General features: G+C 36.3%; 1 protein-coding gene across 1 annotated transcript in view; it reads left to right on the plus strand.

The window, feature by feature from the left end:
* LOC126471035 (putative uncharacterized protein DDB_G0290521) overlaps positions 1-16,144 on the plus strand; it is a 181,647-nt gene that overhangs the window by 22,842 nt on the left and 142,661 nt on the right. Inside the window, exons 3-4 of the mRNA XM_050099101.1 lie at positions 329-568; positions 11,407-11,673. Coding sequence (XP_049955058.1) covers positions 329-568; positions 11,407-11,673 — 507 coding nt within the window. The remainder of the gene's footprint in view (positions 1-328; positions 569-11,406; positions 11,674-16,144) is intronic.

Here is a 16,144-nt window from a genome sequence, read left to right on the forward strand (position 1 = left end):
GCACAGAAAGGGGTGAATTATGCTGCCACAAAAATCATTGATCATTTGCCAAATAGTATTAAAAGTCTGACAGGTAGCCAACCAAAATTTAAAAGCAAATTAAAAGAATTTCTGAATGACAACTCCTTCAACTCAATAGATAAATTCTTAGATATGAAGTAGTAACTGAAAAAATTAATTAATTAATTAATTAATTAATTAATTAATTAATTTGTGTAAAGAAAACTTATTTTAAAGTGACATGTTCCACATCATTACCAAATGTCATGTTCATGATCTATGGAACAAGGATTAATGTATGTATGTATGTATGTATGGATGGATGTAGATGCCAGAACAAGATGAAAGCAAGCTCAAGAATTCAGGTGTGACTATGAGCCCTACAAATTGGGAAACTAAAAATTGGGCTGATAGTGTGAAGCATGAAAAGCAGGAAGAAATCCCAAGGATACCTGTGGGTCGTGGCGCATTGAAGAAAGTATTCAGTGTATTAAAAGGAGTAAGAGTTGCAGATCAAACGGAAGAAAGAAAACAACGAGAGAAAAGGGGCAATACAGATATGTTTCCGGTGAGTATTGTCATATTATTAAAAATATGCATAAATTAAAAGCATTTGCTGTAATTTAGTTATAATTGCTGTGGAACATAAATGTCATTGAATAATTACATACTTAAGTGTTTGGAGGTTCTGTATTCAAACAATGTGTGGGGTTAAACTTATGATACTTACCCAGAACTTTTTTGCAAATAATTGTATGAAGTTGCTTTGGTTTAAGTTTGGAATTAACCTATGGTGCACCAGGGGTCTAGATGCTAGTAAAATTATTATTTTAGAATAATATTATATAGGAAAGAACTTCATAATGTTTTGCAAAATTATATTTATTTTTTCACAAAGCTTCCTTTGGTTTGTTAGGCCATCTTCAGGTGACAATTGAATGTCACAACACAGATAAAAATCAGGTGAATGCATGGCTCTGTTATTTCAGACATGCCTGAAATGACACCCTGCAGAATCTGCAGGTGTCATACATATTATTTAAATTTAAGGTAGAAGGATAGGAAAAGGAAGGAACTAATTACATCAGCTGCATTGGGACATCATGCAGAATTAGCAGCAATGAAGTGAAAATCCGTGTCCGACTGGGATTCAAACCCAGCATCTCCTACTTACTAGGCAGTTGTGTTAACCACTCTGCCATCCAGACAAAGTGTTTATCACAACTGCATGGACCATCTTGACATGCCTCCCGGCCAACCCACATTCTCACCTACTGCCACCTACCTGCAGTCCCCTTCTATGTCCTCCATGCGTGCTACTTTCAGATTCCCACTGGAGGTCAAACGTGACTGAGCTTTTGCACTAAAGGTGGTGGAGTCACTGTCCATTGAGAAAATCAAATATATTAATGCATGATATCAGTTCTCTTTGACATGTGTAAGAGAAAATACAAAGCTACGGCAATTAGAACACTCAAATACATTCTGCAATCTTGAAAATCTGGAATTGTACCCATTGTCAACTTACAGTGAAAAAGATGTGATATTCCTGATTATTAATGTATTGCCACTAAAATAATAAGCTATTGGAACTGCAATATTGGCTTCAAAACATTAACTGCAATCTTGTTCTAGTTAATGTACACTGCTCATCCCTTAATTAAATACAATGGCCATGAACTGGCAATAGTCCACTTCAAAACAAATATAAAATATATTAATGTATGTGCCTTTGTTAACAAAATGTTGCCACTATGTTATGAAATTTGAATTCTTTTTGTATAAAACATCATTACTGCTCCAGTAAGTTAGAGTTGTTAATACACTCTGAAGAAAATGATGAAATGCTCATTAACCCAATGATTCTGTCAGTCATTGGGAATGGGCCACTCCAGAGCAATTTTGTAAGCTCTTAGTTTGCATCAGTTACTTGTGAACATTTTCTTACTGTGCCATACCTGACAGACGTGGGTGACACTGTCACCTTTACAGAGAAGTGTATGGCCAAGTAAGGTTGGTGCTAAGTGCAATTTTATGCTGTGCAGCCAGGTGGTGGTCTCTTCTGAAGCTTTCAACAAAGTGGTGTCAGCCACTAACATGCAACAGAAGAAGAAATTGCCATAAATACCACAACACAAAATCTGCCATGTGTACTTTGCAAATAACATGTTAATTAGTAAAATACTTCCATATGAAAGACCTGTCTATCACTGAAGCAAAATTGTTTTTTACAAAGCAGCCCAAACAAACAAACAAACAAGCTGATTTTTCACAGTTTTGACAGAAGATCCTCACTTTACATTTTCATTTACTTACTTTTCGCATCATATCTTTCCCTCAGTTTTTTTCGCAGATTGCTGTAGTCGTACATGAACCACACAGGAAGCAATTGTGCAGTCCTTTCTTCTCAGAACCAAGGTATTTTTAGTTTTTTATTTCACGCTGCCTTGTACACTGAGAGAGCATTGACAATGCATATTCTGAAGAGGTACTGTTCCAAACTTCCTGTAATATTTCTCACCCTTTCCCCAGACCTGTTGCGTATGACTCAAATTGATCTGAAAAGTCAATACCACTTCTACTTAATGTTGTAGTTACAAATGGCAAGTGGCTTTAATTTCTTCATTCTAGTTTTCTTTAATTCAGGTGGTTAACAGAGATCTGCATTGTTTGATATTATTGGTGCATGTTTTGATGAAAGGACTCTCACATTAAAAGTACTTCTCCATAGTATTACCATAACGTCATTTTTTATCTTTTTTTGCTATCAAATTACTATTATCTAATTTCTTTACTGTGACTCTTATGCTTTGTTCACACACTTCTGACAACATGATACTTTTGCTGTTGGTAACTTGTCTAGGTGGTGTCCACGAACAGTGTGGTCCCTCATTTAGAAATCTTTTTGATCATTTTCTGTGTCTCAGCTTTACCATGGTACATTTCACTATTCCACATCTACTCTTTTGCAGAGAGACTGTAACTCCTTTGATGACAATAGTGTCTGATAATGGCCTTGTAAGCCAGAAACTGACCAACTAAATTAAGTTGGTCTGTAGAACATACATAATTGTGTTCTTCACTTTTATCAAAAAACTGAAACTTTTTAGTTCATATTTGTAAGCTTTATTGGGAATGTATTGATTGAGTACCAGTGTACATCTCAAAGAGGCAAGTGTTTAACTGATGATAGTTTTCTCCTTAGTGTGGCTGAGCAATGACACCCATCAAATTGTGGTACTAAGTCATGGTTGCATGATACATTCTGTTACTTACATTTAGTGTCCTAAAGTAAAAAAAGTGTGAGATACATACACATGTTCTCCTTTTAACAGTACCAAAAGATTTCAAACTGAAAATCAAATAGTTCTATTTTATGTTATCTTCATAACATTGTCTAACAGGGGATACTGATGCGAGTGATAAAACTGACTTAGCTGTTAGAGCAAAAATAAAAACTGCAGTGTGATAATATTGCACTACAACAATGTAGACAAAAGTTTTAAGGAAGAACTGTGAGCTATTAGTTAAATATGCTGAGTTGATTAAATTTCTACAGTGTAAATGATAAGTGCACCAAGCCAACAGTGTACTCCTGATAACATATTGTGCAACTATAAACTAAATGGATGGCATTCAAATACTATTAAACAAGGTATCACAGATCATTGTAGCCTGTAGCTTAGGCCACTTATAATTAATAAAATAAATAGCTGTTTCACTAAACATTGAAGACTAATCATCCTATTCTCAACTATCAATGATCACCATTTCAATAAACAGAAAGCCAGATTAGATTTAATAAAGTGGTATAAACAACTCCCTCAGGTTATAGAAGTTAATGAGTCAACAACTACATTCCCACAGGTGCTAATGGAAGTCTCTGATGAAATTCGTCATACATTTTATGAGATACATGTAAAGCAGAAACATTCTACTAAATCTAAAATGCAATTAAATAAGTACCTGACACAATTCAATAATAAAAGGATCTTGTGTTGAGATAGATCACACAGCAGTAAAACTTGCAAGAAAATTTTCATAATAATAAAAAGGCTAAAAAGACAGAAATCAAGGGGAAAAGAATGAAAAGCAAATAATGAATGCAGGTCTTAATGCACCAAGCAGATGTAGACACCCCAGGAGGGCATCAAAATTAAGGTAAGATCTGTCAAAAACAAAGCGTGTGTGAGGACTGTACCATTCCAATTCTTCTGGCCACAATAAACACACATTCAGTCAACCCTTTCTCAGACATCAAATGGCAACTTACAAGAAGTTGAGAGCTCTAGGCAAGAATGCAAATGATAGAATTATCGGGACTAGTGTAGCTTGTAAACAAGTCAGTGAATCTGTACTCAAGCAGAATAACTTGGGAGCTGAAGGTTACAATGGTCTCTTGAAGTTTTTAACAAAACAAAACTTAATGTCATGAATGTAACACTTCAGGAACAAGTAAGATAAAGATGTCTACACAAAATGCTTGAGAAATCTCTAATGAAATCTGTTCACATGAAAGTGCACATATCCCAATAATATTAAAAGAAAATAGTTCATGGTTATACTTCTAGCCACTCTGTCAAAACAATGTGAAGCACTGTAGCAAAAGTTTGAAACTGCTTTGGGAAAAAGGCAGTTGAACAGTATTGAACTTGAGTAAAGCCTTCAATACAGTCTCCCATTCTGTACTAATGAACAACCTGTACTATTAAGGAATAAGAGAGAATACTCTTGGCTTACTACTAGGAAGCAGCTAGTGTGTGAGGAAAACAGGATATGTTTATTTTGCCTTCTTCCATTGTTAATATGAAACAGGTAACAGAGAATAACTCTTTGATGAGCTCAAATTCTGATCTCAAAGGAAAATTACAAATGTACAAGGAAAAACATGTTAAAACTGTTTAGTTTAATGGGCCTGAAAATTCTGTTGGGGCAAAATTTACTAAAATTCATTTGGAGGTGAATAATGATCCAAAAGAGATAAGCAGATACAAAACTACATTACCTAAGAGTTGACAAGACAAGTGTAGAATATGGTGTTCCAGTGGAAACTGTGGTTTGTCTCCCTATTTTTCAAGATAAATAGAACTCTAAAATTTTGGTTGCCTGTGGGTATGGAACTGCAGATGCCAGATTATAGAATTCACAAAGATTTTCCTTACTGCAATTAGAATTCATTTTGAGAGAATTACTAAAAATGTTCAGATTTCATGTTGTTTTTAATTTAAACAAATAGAGTTATAAATGGCAACAAAGAATGCCAAAACTGGTCAGGTATACGAAAAAAGCATTTTAGCAATTTGGCAGCTGAAAATTTATTCAGTGTTCCTGTAAAAGAAAGGTGCTTCTGACTAAAGTGCTCAGCTCTGTTGGAAAGTACAACAACTTAGTTCTTACAGCTCCTGAGGTGTACAGCAGTGACAAAAAGACCATTACAGAGATCTAGATTGTTGAGAATCCTTTATTTTAAAATCATTGAAGTTAAAGATTTTTGAGTGTACGTGCTAATAGGTCTTTAATGCCTGAAATTGAGTAACTGTTGCAATAATATTGATATAATTATATTCTTCACAAAGTACTTTCTCATTTGCTATAGTGAAGTGTCATTTAAACCAAACAGCATAACTTTAAGGCTAGGTTTCTAATGCTGATGGATGATCAGTAATATGTGATAATGTAGGTATTTCAATACGTGGCAGCATCACGTATGACACACTATATCATATCAGGATAACTTCAGCTTGCCACAGTAATAGCTGGATTCAGACTCATATTTTTACTAAGTGGCTTGACAATTTTGTAAGCTTTGTGAAGCCATCTGATGGTGATCTTGTTGTGCTAAAACTTAAGGGGTACTGTGTAACATTTGTGTTATAGACAAAGCAAGGAAAAAACTCTATGTCCTTTGTTCATCTCTGCATTCCCTGCATAAAATGTAGCCTCTACTGTGGAATAACAGGACCATTAAAAATGCATTGTCCTCAAGAAATAAAAGCATCAACCTCATTTTTTACTATGAGGTTATCTGGAGCAGCTTACTTGAAAGCAGTAACAGTGGAAAATGCTATAAACAACCTCCTGAAATTGGAACTCTTCCAATGTAACACACATGTGATTGGAGACAATACCTTTGCAATACATCAGTTTGACATCCAAGATGCAAAAAATGGATTAAATGAGAGTCCAATTGAAATCCAGCCAGCTCCTAAAATCAGCAAGCCACACAAAGAGCCACCAGCTCTAGTAAAATCAATACTTTCTGAATCTGTTAACTTGATTGACAGTAGTTTTATAATGATACAAATGTTCATATAATACATGTGTAATGCCCAGAAACAAAAAGTTTATAGGTGGGTAGCTTGTGAAAAATTCAGAATTGCACACTATTTCTAAATAAGTTCGCATTATTAAAGGAAAGAAACACATAAGCAAATAACATGGAATTGCAAATGTACCATATACATCTAGAAATCCATTACAAAAGTGAAACACTAAAACATAATAAACACACAGTTATATGAAACGTGTAAATTAAAGTGTGGTAATGTGAGAAGAGAGAAATTTTCACATAAGGGGTAACATTAATGAGAAGTCCACCCACCATTGGTGACAATTCTGTGCCTCATCTTGTGAGACATGGAGGCATTCAGCTTCTGGAAATGTTTCACTGTCTGCAAGACACTTCCATGTGTCCAGAATTAGTTCCCATGGTTGGTGATGTGTGCATGGAACCAGTGTCAGCCAGAGTAAATTCATGTGATGTTTAATTTTTGCCCACAAAGTTTTGGTGGGATTCACATTAGGTACTTGAACAGGCCAGTCAATCAGATCAACATTAGCATGTTGCAGAAACCATGGCTCAGTGATTTGACTCATGCGAACCAGTGAGTGGTTCACCTTGAACTGGATGACTACAAGAAGTTTATGTACCAAGCAGTTCACATAACAGAATTCATACAGCAGTTGGAAGCTTCATCTTATGGTGTGCAATGTCTTCAAGCAGTGTCAGCACACTACCAGTGACATGTTAGCTGTGAACTGATGCTAGTGGCTCACGAGTAGCCACAGACAGTTAATAGCCACTGACAAGTTATCAGGCACGAGGCACCCTCAGGTAAAGTTGTTGAAATGTGGCATCCTGGAGTTGACTGAAGTCAGCCAGTAGTAGACCTCCAACTGGAAGGCAGCAGTTCAGCTCCTGGGAGCATCAGGAGTACATGCAGCCCATAAGCCTATGGCTGGTGGAGGCAGTGTCTGTTAGTAGTTATGGCTAGATGACCCTCATCAGTTCAGCAATTGGCATGGAGTAATTCTCAGTATAGACTGAGGTCTAAAACAGATACTGCATGGCCAGAATGGAAGGTATTTATAGCCACTCAACCTGGCCAAGTTGTGCCGAGGCACCATTTTTGATTGGGTGGATCATAGAAGCAGTGCAGTGCAGGAATCATGTAATACAGGTCACCACTGCAGAGGCCTGGGTCTTGTACCATGTTGTGTTGACAATGTTCCAGCCCTGGCAACCGCGACAGGGCTAGACATGTGGTAACAGACATACTTCACTGCCTGGCTATAGACTTCTGTTGTCAGCTCGGCACCTTTCCAGCTTCTGGTAGTGGAATGTGGTGGTAGCCTTCTTGCTCTCCAGGCCACAAGTTACAGATGCTGGTTTGGAAAGATAGTAGTGTAACAACATACTTAAGTATGCTGAGATCATTTGGGATGAATAAGAAAAAGATCATGTACCAACCCTTATAAAACTTGTACCAGGAACAAATGCATATTTGCTGGACTAGAACAACAAAATTACAGAAACAAACAAAAAAAATACTTTCTACTTGTAGGAAAATCTTTTTGTAATTTGTTAATTAATAAAACAAGATAGTTGAAAATAAATAAGTTCAGAAAGGCAACAGAATCCTGACACAAGGAAAAAGCTTTCTATATTTTTGTATTTCTAATAAAATTTCTAATTAAAGTGGTATATTAATCTAATTATAAACAAACAACTTTTGCCCCTGTTATCCTAAGGGTGTTGCTATTGCAGTTATGAACAGTATAAATTTATTTAGCCAATGTGTCACATGTTTTTAATTTAAAAAATGCATGTATGAGTACACAATTATTCAATTAGGTATGGGCCAGTACAACATATATTTAAATGGATATGACAAATTGTATATGTGTAAATGTAGTCACCGCCTTATTTAGGTTGAAAGCTGCCTAGAACTAATAAATAAATATGAATGAATGAAATATGAATCACTTGAACATTAAGAAATCAGCAATTCAGTATAAAAGGAGAAATGCACATGCAATTGACATCCCAACACCAGACTAGCAAAGATCCACAACTACTGTAATGATCTTGACCTAGTGACTTTTTTTTTAACAAATTCCTACAGAGTGCCCGTACAGTATCTGTGCATGAATCCAAAAGTAACTACAAAAATTTATTAAAAGTAAACCACTCCATACAGTGGATGCATTCCAACCCTATATAATAGATCAAATACTTTTAAAACAGTGAGCTGTTTAAAATACTGGTGATATATTGTCCGCACATCATATGTAAGTCAGTGTAATATACGTAAGAAAGCTAGTTACTTAGTATGTACCGTTAGATTATGTAAATTATATGTTTACAGTCTCAACTATTTCATACAAGTACTTACATTAAAGTAATAATTAAAATTAAACTTTGAGAGTGCTGATTGCATGGAAAATATTCAAAGGAGAATAAATTCATCCTATTCTGAAGACATAAAGCATGAATGTAGAACAACATATGGCAAAATTTTGTGTGTGTGTGTGTGTGTGTGTGTGTGTGTGTGTGTGTGTGTGTGTGTGTGTGTGTGTGTGTGTATCATCACAGTATAAAAGCTCATAAATTATTTACATGTCATCTCATATCAGAACGGCCCCATGAGTACTGTTGAACATCAAAAGAATGAACAGTTATCTACACTCAAGAGGTGTGTGTCATTTGGAAACACTTAACATATTGACTATTGTGACTCAGACATTTCATAAAATAATTAACACCTAGTTTTTTTGCCAATAATTTCAGAAATGGGCTGTGAGACCTCATAAGTAAAACTGGAACAATTTTTTCCACAACTGACATAATCTGATTGTGGACACGGACATAAACAATAGATGAAGGGTATTGAAAGTAGAACTGCCTGAGGAAGGGTATAAGACCACGTTTGAATTACTAATAAGAAATCGTGAAGGTTGTGGTCCAGTACGATGATTTTAAATCGGTTTGAAGTTGAGTTGGTTCACTAACTCTATACGTGTAAGAGAAGAATTGCAGAGATATAGAAATATAATTTTGATTAATCTCCCATCTAAATGTTTAATTGGGTATAATCTCCAAATTCATGATTATTAATGACCATAATTGATACACGGCCTTGAGAAATCTGGTTTACCTTGCACTGTGTATGCTCCTTGCCTAATAGAAGTTACTTTGGTAAGGACTGCCCTGTAGCATAATGGAAATAGTGGAGAATGAACCACCACTTAACAGATGCATGACGAACTGACTAGATGTGGCTTTGATTGCAAAGTGTAAGAATCAGTTACATCTAATTCACTGAAATTAAATGGAGTCCACAAGGTTGAAGGCAATCGTGTAATGACGTGAAAACATACTTTTGAAATCAGAAACTGCGATGTATGGAAAAATGTCTCAACCAATGAAATTTTGATATCTGTTTTTCCATCATGGACACGGGACATCAGCTGGTTAAGTAATTGTCAACATCAATGAAATTCACCAATAACCATGTAACTTAAGAGTTATTTTATTTTATTTTGAGGGCTACCATTTTTGGCATTTCTCAATGCCATCTTCAGGCCCAATATGCATCTCTTCAAAATAAATGAAAATGTCATATAGAGCCATAAACCTCTGGATGTTTTGCATTCAATTGGTACATTAATGCTTCATTCAAAGACTTGATAGCAAGTTTTTATCAAGTCTTTGAATGAAGCGTTAATGTAACAATTGAATTCGTGATAGCCAGAGTTTTATGGCTCTATATGACATTTTAGTTTAGTTGGAGAGATGCAAATAGGGCCTGAGGATGGCATAGTGAAATGCTGAAACTGATAGCTTTCAAAATAAAATAAAATAACACCTAAAGTTTCACAGCTGTTGGTGAATTTCATTCACATCAACAGTGAAATTTTGTGTTGGACTTGAATTGATTGCTGGATGTCTTGCTTATCATAAGTGTTATATCCACAGATTAACACCCATGTGTGAACAAAAATTTTTTTATTGGGTGGAGCAAGGCTCCTGCTTAATTTTAGAAAAATATAAACTTTCTTCAAACAAAAAAAAGCTGCTTCTCCTACCAAAATTTTATAACAAGCCAAAGGATATGCCACCTTATTGAATTGAAATATTGGCAACTGAACTGAATTTACATTCCTTCATCGGGTTTCCTCTCGACGCTTTCCAGCGGATGCTGAGGAAGTAGACAGGCGCAGAGTCTGGGGTCGATGGCTTGTGTAGCGAAGATGTGGCACCTGGACATTCCAGCTGCGTCGAAGTATCTTCTGAGCAGCAGTCTGCGGTAGGTCGAAAGACGCCTGTTTCCCTTTCTTCCGGCTATTTAACACGGCGGCTCCAGTCTTCCTCCACTGATTCCGGAGTGATGATTGGCAGCCATTGGCGATCCCTGACTGGTGGATGATGATATCATAGTATGACCATCCACGACAGAAAAAGGCTCGTGTATGTGCTTAGTTCATGGCTGATTGAATGTTTGGTGGGAACGCCTCTGGCGCCGGCTAGTGGTATGCACCAGCACTAAGTTGCAGGCGCCAATTAACTCTGCCATGGTAGCCAACCATTGCATTTGTGTGGCTGTGCACGCCACAGCAATAATTAGTAACCTAAGTCAATTGAGCTGTCAGTAATCCAAGCCATCAGGGTCATTCATGTTTGCCAACCATATTTCCAAACAGTCTGCCAGAAGTGCTCCTGTCTGGGAACAGAGTGAACACGCAGTTCGATTCAATTGACGTATATCAGTATGGCGAGGTAAGCCAGGGGCCTCCTCCAAACCAATGCCCTAGTGGTGCCATCCTCGCATACACCTGCCCATCCCCCTCACACACACCCCTGCCCCCTCCGCCACCCAGAACCACCTCTGGTTGTAGTGTGGAGAAGTAATAAAAATTAAAATTTGAGCCACACCTGGAGCTGTGCTTGGGTAGTAGACACAGAGAACATGAAAATGGTGGAGCCTGTGTTTGTATTAATAACAGTAATACAAATCTTATCAAGCTTATCATACTTGTGTTTGGTTGACATAGTAGAAATTTAGCTTCATAAGAAAATTTCACTGGACCTTTAGTTTCATTAAGGGGTGCTTCATTTTTTCCCAGAAAAAGCCTACCACAGAAACAAAAAGGGATGCTGTTTTGCCATCACGTACCAAGCCATATGGAACACGAACTATTGTATTTCGAAATAAATTAGCAGAGCCACTGACCAGCACACCGACGAAGAGTACAGTAAAGGGAAAGAGCAAGCTGCCACAAGCTAGAAGTTGCAGTGATACTGCTCCACCCTTAGTGTGGCGACTTGACAACAAGGAACCTCCAAAGGGAGTATCTCAAAAGTGTCACACTGAACGTCAGGGTATGCAGTTGGTAAGTAGGATTCTAATGCCGTCTATTTCTTATCTCTGACAGAAAAATTTGAGTATGTAACAGTTACATACATTGTTAGTATTATAACTATGATGAATAATATTTTGTTTCAAAAGTCAGTAATCATATAAATTAAGGTATCCTAGGACATAGAGAATGGTAATATCTGCTGCTTTTTAAAACACTAAAAATATGATGAAACAAAAGGTGCTGGAAATATTTCTGTAAGGTAACTTCACATAATATAGTATTTTGTTACAGTACTAAGGACTTTATTTGTTGTAATGTATTTTAGCATCAAGGTCTTTTTGACATGTGCCAACACAAGGATGAATAAAATATTATCTTAAAAAATGTGTGATTTGCCGATAAGCTGTTTCGTAGCAGCTATTAAGGTTGTCTAATAAGACAATAACAACATTGTTTGCTTTTATTTGTAAATTTTACTACCCTTGAAATTAATGTATTTGTTGCTTTCTTAATGCCCTTATTTCTTGAGCAGAAGATAAATATTTCATTTGTAATGTGAAATTTTCATTTGAAACTAGATTACAAAGTTCTAGGTGAAATGTACTAAAAGACAGATGTAAATTTCGTCTCCTTAAAACTATTTATAAAACTTCCATTTATTCATTTTCTTAATGAGGTTATTATGGATATTTTTCAATAACTGAAACAGGTGGCCTGCATCTGTGGCAAGCAAACGGTATGTGAGAAACCCAGGGAAGGGATTAGTAGAAACTTAGTATTACAGGGGAATTGCGAGAGTTATTGTGGGGGGAGAGGGGGGGACTTTTGCTGGCAGAGCAGTTCCTCCTAAATAGTTCAGAGACTCTGATGCTGTGGGGAGGATCCAAAAGGCATGAGCATTAACACAGCTGTTCAGATCATTGCTGTTGTTGTGGACAGTATGTTCATCAACTGAGTGGCAAATTAACTGTTAGTCATAGATCGGTGGTGGCCTTTCATGCAGTTGAGAAGTTGGTTAGTTGTCACACTCGCATAGAACACTGCATTTACACACATCTTTATTGATGACCCATCGTCTAACAAACTTAATGGACCATTTTTTGTTACATTTCTGTGACAAGTTGTATGAAAACACATACATTTATTGCTATTTCTTAAAATACCCAGTATATGCTTAAGACTTTAACAAAAAGTGTTAGACTGTGAAAGTGAAAGACTCTACCTTCAGATTATTTGATTATAAAAGAAGCAAAAAAAGCTTAGGATAGATTGTGAAAGAGCCCACCACTAGTGCATTCCAGATGAAAGGGCCTCAGTAGTATGTATAGAGGTGCTCGTCTGCAAGGAATGAAGATACCTAATTCTACTGATTGACTGACTATAGAAACGCACCTTTTAATTAAGGTGGAGTTGCAACATCAACACTGCCTTCTTTCCTAATTTCTGGTATTTTCTATTTAACTGAAGTCTTTATATTGTTCTATGTTTCCTGTTAGTGTATTTAATTTCTATTTGTATTTAGTTGTTTTAAGTGCCTATGGTAAGTATAGTCTGGCACAGATGTGACTTGTGCATCTGTGACCTAGTTGACACAAATTTTAGATTTAATGATGCTACTTTTACACTACAGCCATCACAGATTTAAAATACCTATGTAGAGCACAGCATGTTATCATTATAGCTAGTTGTAGTCTACAGATGTTACTTCTTGGTGTCCTCTGTTTATACAGTTTTCACAATGTTCTATGTCTGATACTTTTCACAGGTCAGGTTCATGTTTGAGTGTCAGTGTTGTTTGTCTCTGCTGTCCAGTTTCTGTTAATTCATTGTGTAGTGTGCATGATGTAGCATCAGAAACTTTGTTCAGGTCATGCCATTTGTCTGGGTCTCTTATGAATCCAGGAATGTCATCATGCATGAAATTTCTTTGTGGAGTCCATATGTATAGTTTACAGTGTCGAAGTGTATGCTCAAGGGTGCCCAGTTCCCCATGAGAAAACTGTGTTCTCAGGCCAAAGTGCACATGATGAAAGTGTATTGGGTAGAGTCTGCTCAGTATATGATGGCTAGTGCTCAGTGATGACTTTTTGTCAGAAGTGCCAGATTGGTTCATTTGTGTTTTGGGAAAGAGAAGCCATCATTGTTTGCCCACTTTCAGCAAGTTGGCGATATGCTGCACTGACAAAACAGAGGTGCAGGCCCTATAATATCTATCAAATGATTTTACAGAGAGTATTTGGTAAAAAAAAAATCTTTTTGCAGTACTTACAGCTTTAGATGTTGGCTTCATGATGAAATGCCCATCTTTCATCAATGATCATAGCTATTGTGATATTTGCATTTAAAACATTGTGTGAAATTCTAAAAGTTTCAAGGGAAAATTGGCATTGTCATATTTTTGTGTCTGGTGTACATTAAATTGTATGTTGCTGTGTAAGAAATTTAACTAAATTGAATTTTTCTTTAGATTTTGGTGGAAGTTTCTCACTAATCCTAAGAACATTTATTTTGTGAAGCACACTTAATTTTGACTGTGTGCATGAGTGATAAAGCCAGAATGAAATATCCATAACTCATTATTTCTCCCAAACAGAGAAATATCTAAAAGAAATTCTGAAAAATGATAGCACACAAGGAGCAGATTATTTTGCAGTATGATTAATACATGAAATGTAATTATGTACCATATTTTTCATCTAACTACAATGAAACAATGTAATTATTTAGAGGGATTGATACCTTTTAAAATGAGAAGTGCTGAGAATTTTGGTACAACATAAGTGGACACAGTACATGTTTGGGGGTAACATCCTCAGTACAAAAACAAAGATGACCCAAACCCACAAATTTAACCTTGGAGTGACCCCTTTGTGATTCTCTTGATCATCTGCCATTAAACCATTAAACTACTATTTTTAAGGTAGCCTACTACTGTACACTTGTATTATTTGCTGTAAAATATTTTTGGCTCATTTACTACTTCATTTTGGCAACTTATTCTAAATGATTTTATTGTAGTGTAATGTTCATTTTTGACAGAAACTGGTTCTTATTTGGAATATTTTGTCCGTGCGGATTTTCATTTTTGAGAAAGACACTTCGATTTGTTGTTACATATTTCTCGATAAACATTATGCTTTTAAAGATGTAAATATATGGAAGAAAAATCCCCATGTTTTTAAATAGTGGTCTGCAGGGTCTGTTCTTTTTTTATTCCAACCATTATTCTCAGTAACCTTTCTTGCAGCCGGAAGAGTTTCAGGCAGGTTGGTGAGTTACCCCAGGAAGTGATACCATGCTTCAGAATAGTGTGTACATCAGCACAACGAACTGTTATTAGACAGTCTTTATGACAACAGGTTCCAAACACTATCATTAAATAGCACATGGTATTAAGTCTCTTAAATATGCTATCTCATCTAAGGTTGTCTTGGAACCAGATCCTCAAAAACTTTGTATTTGCTATGCTTGCAATATTTGTCTTTGATATCTGCATTTTGTGTCCTCTTCACTGTTCCTTTTGCTATTTTGAAAATTTAACACTGCTCCTTTGCTTTTATTTATTAGTAGTTTGTTTTTGCTGAACCAGTTCACAACACTAAGGTTACAGATGGTGGCTTATTTCTTACTTGCTGTTGGACTGTCTCCCTCATGGCTTTAATTTTGTTCCTGGCCATTATTATGTGGTGATCATTTGCCACTTTTTAGCTGCTTCTATGACATTGTGAAGCATCATCTTATAATGCTTGGAATACGCCAAAAATTCATCATTAACATCTTGTGTTTGTGAAATTTCATAAAGTCTGCTCTTTTCAGCACAAGAATTTATTGCCTGTTGTCAGCCAAGAAACATTTCTTTTACTAGCTTTGAAAGAAATAGTGAAATAATGTGAGAATATTTCCATAAACGCCGGCCATGGTGGCCAAGCAGTTCTAGGCACTTCAGTCCGGAACCGCGCGACTCCTACGGTCGCAGGTTCGAATCCTGCCTCTGGCATGGATGTGTGTGATGTCCTTAGGTTCGTTAGGTTTAAGTAGTTCTAATTTCTAGGGGACTGATGACCTCAGATGTTAAGTCCCAAAGTGCTCAGAGCCATTTCCATGAACATGAACATGTCAAAATTTTTATATGTGCCCTCATAGCTCTGTTAGCTCCTCTGGTACTACTGTTTGCAAATGATATGTTATGGACATATCTAATGGATTGTGGATCCAGTCATAGTGAGACAAAGGTTCTGGAGATTTACCCTGAAATTGTTGATTAAGTTTTTTCAGGTGTACTGAGCCAATTCTACTAATTTTACGTAAGTCTATCTCATTTTCCTTCATGAAATCATTGAAATGTGAAAACATCTTGCAATTACTCATCTGTGTTTTGGTTTTCCAAAGTCCAACTTTCTGTTAAACAAAGGCCCTTTACCACTTGGAATGGTCTGGGCAAATTTTACTCCCTCAAAGTTATTTTGTTATCATCTAAAAGCTTCCTGACTGATGTCAACCC

The sequence above is a fragment of the Schistocerca serialis genome, chromosome 3 (assembly GCF_023864345.2).
Source record: "Schistocerca serialis cubense isolate TAMUIC-IGC-003099 chromosome 3, iqSchSeri2.2, whole genome shotgun sequence".
Taxonomy (NCBI): domain Eukaryota; kingdom Metazoa; phylum Arthropoda; class Insecta; order Orthoptera; family Acrididae; genus Schistocerca; species Schistocerca serialis.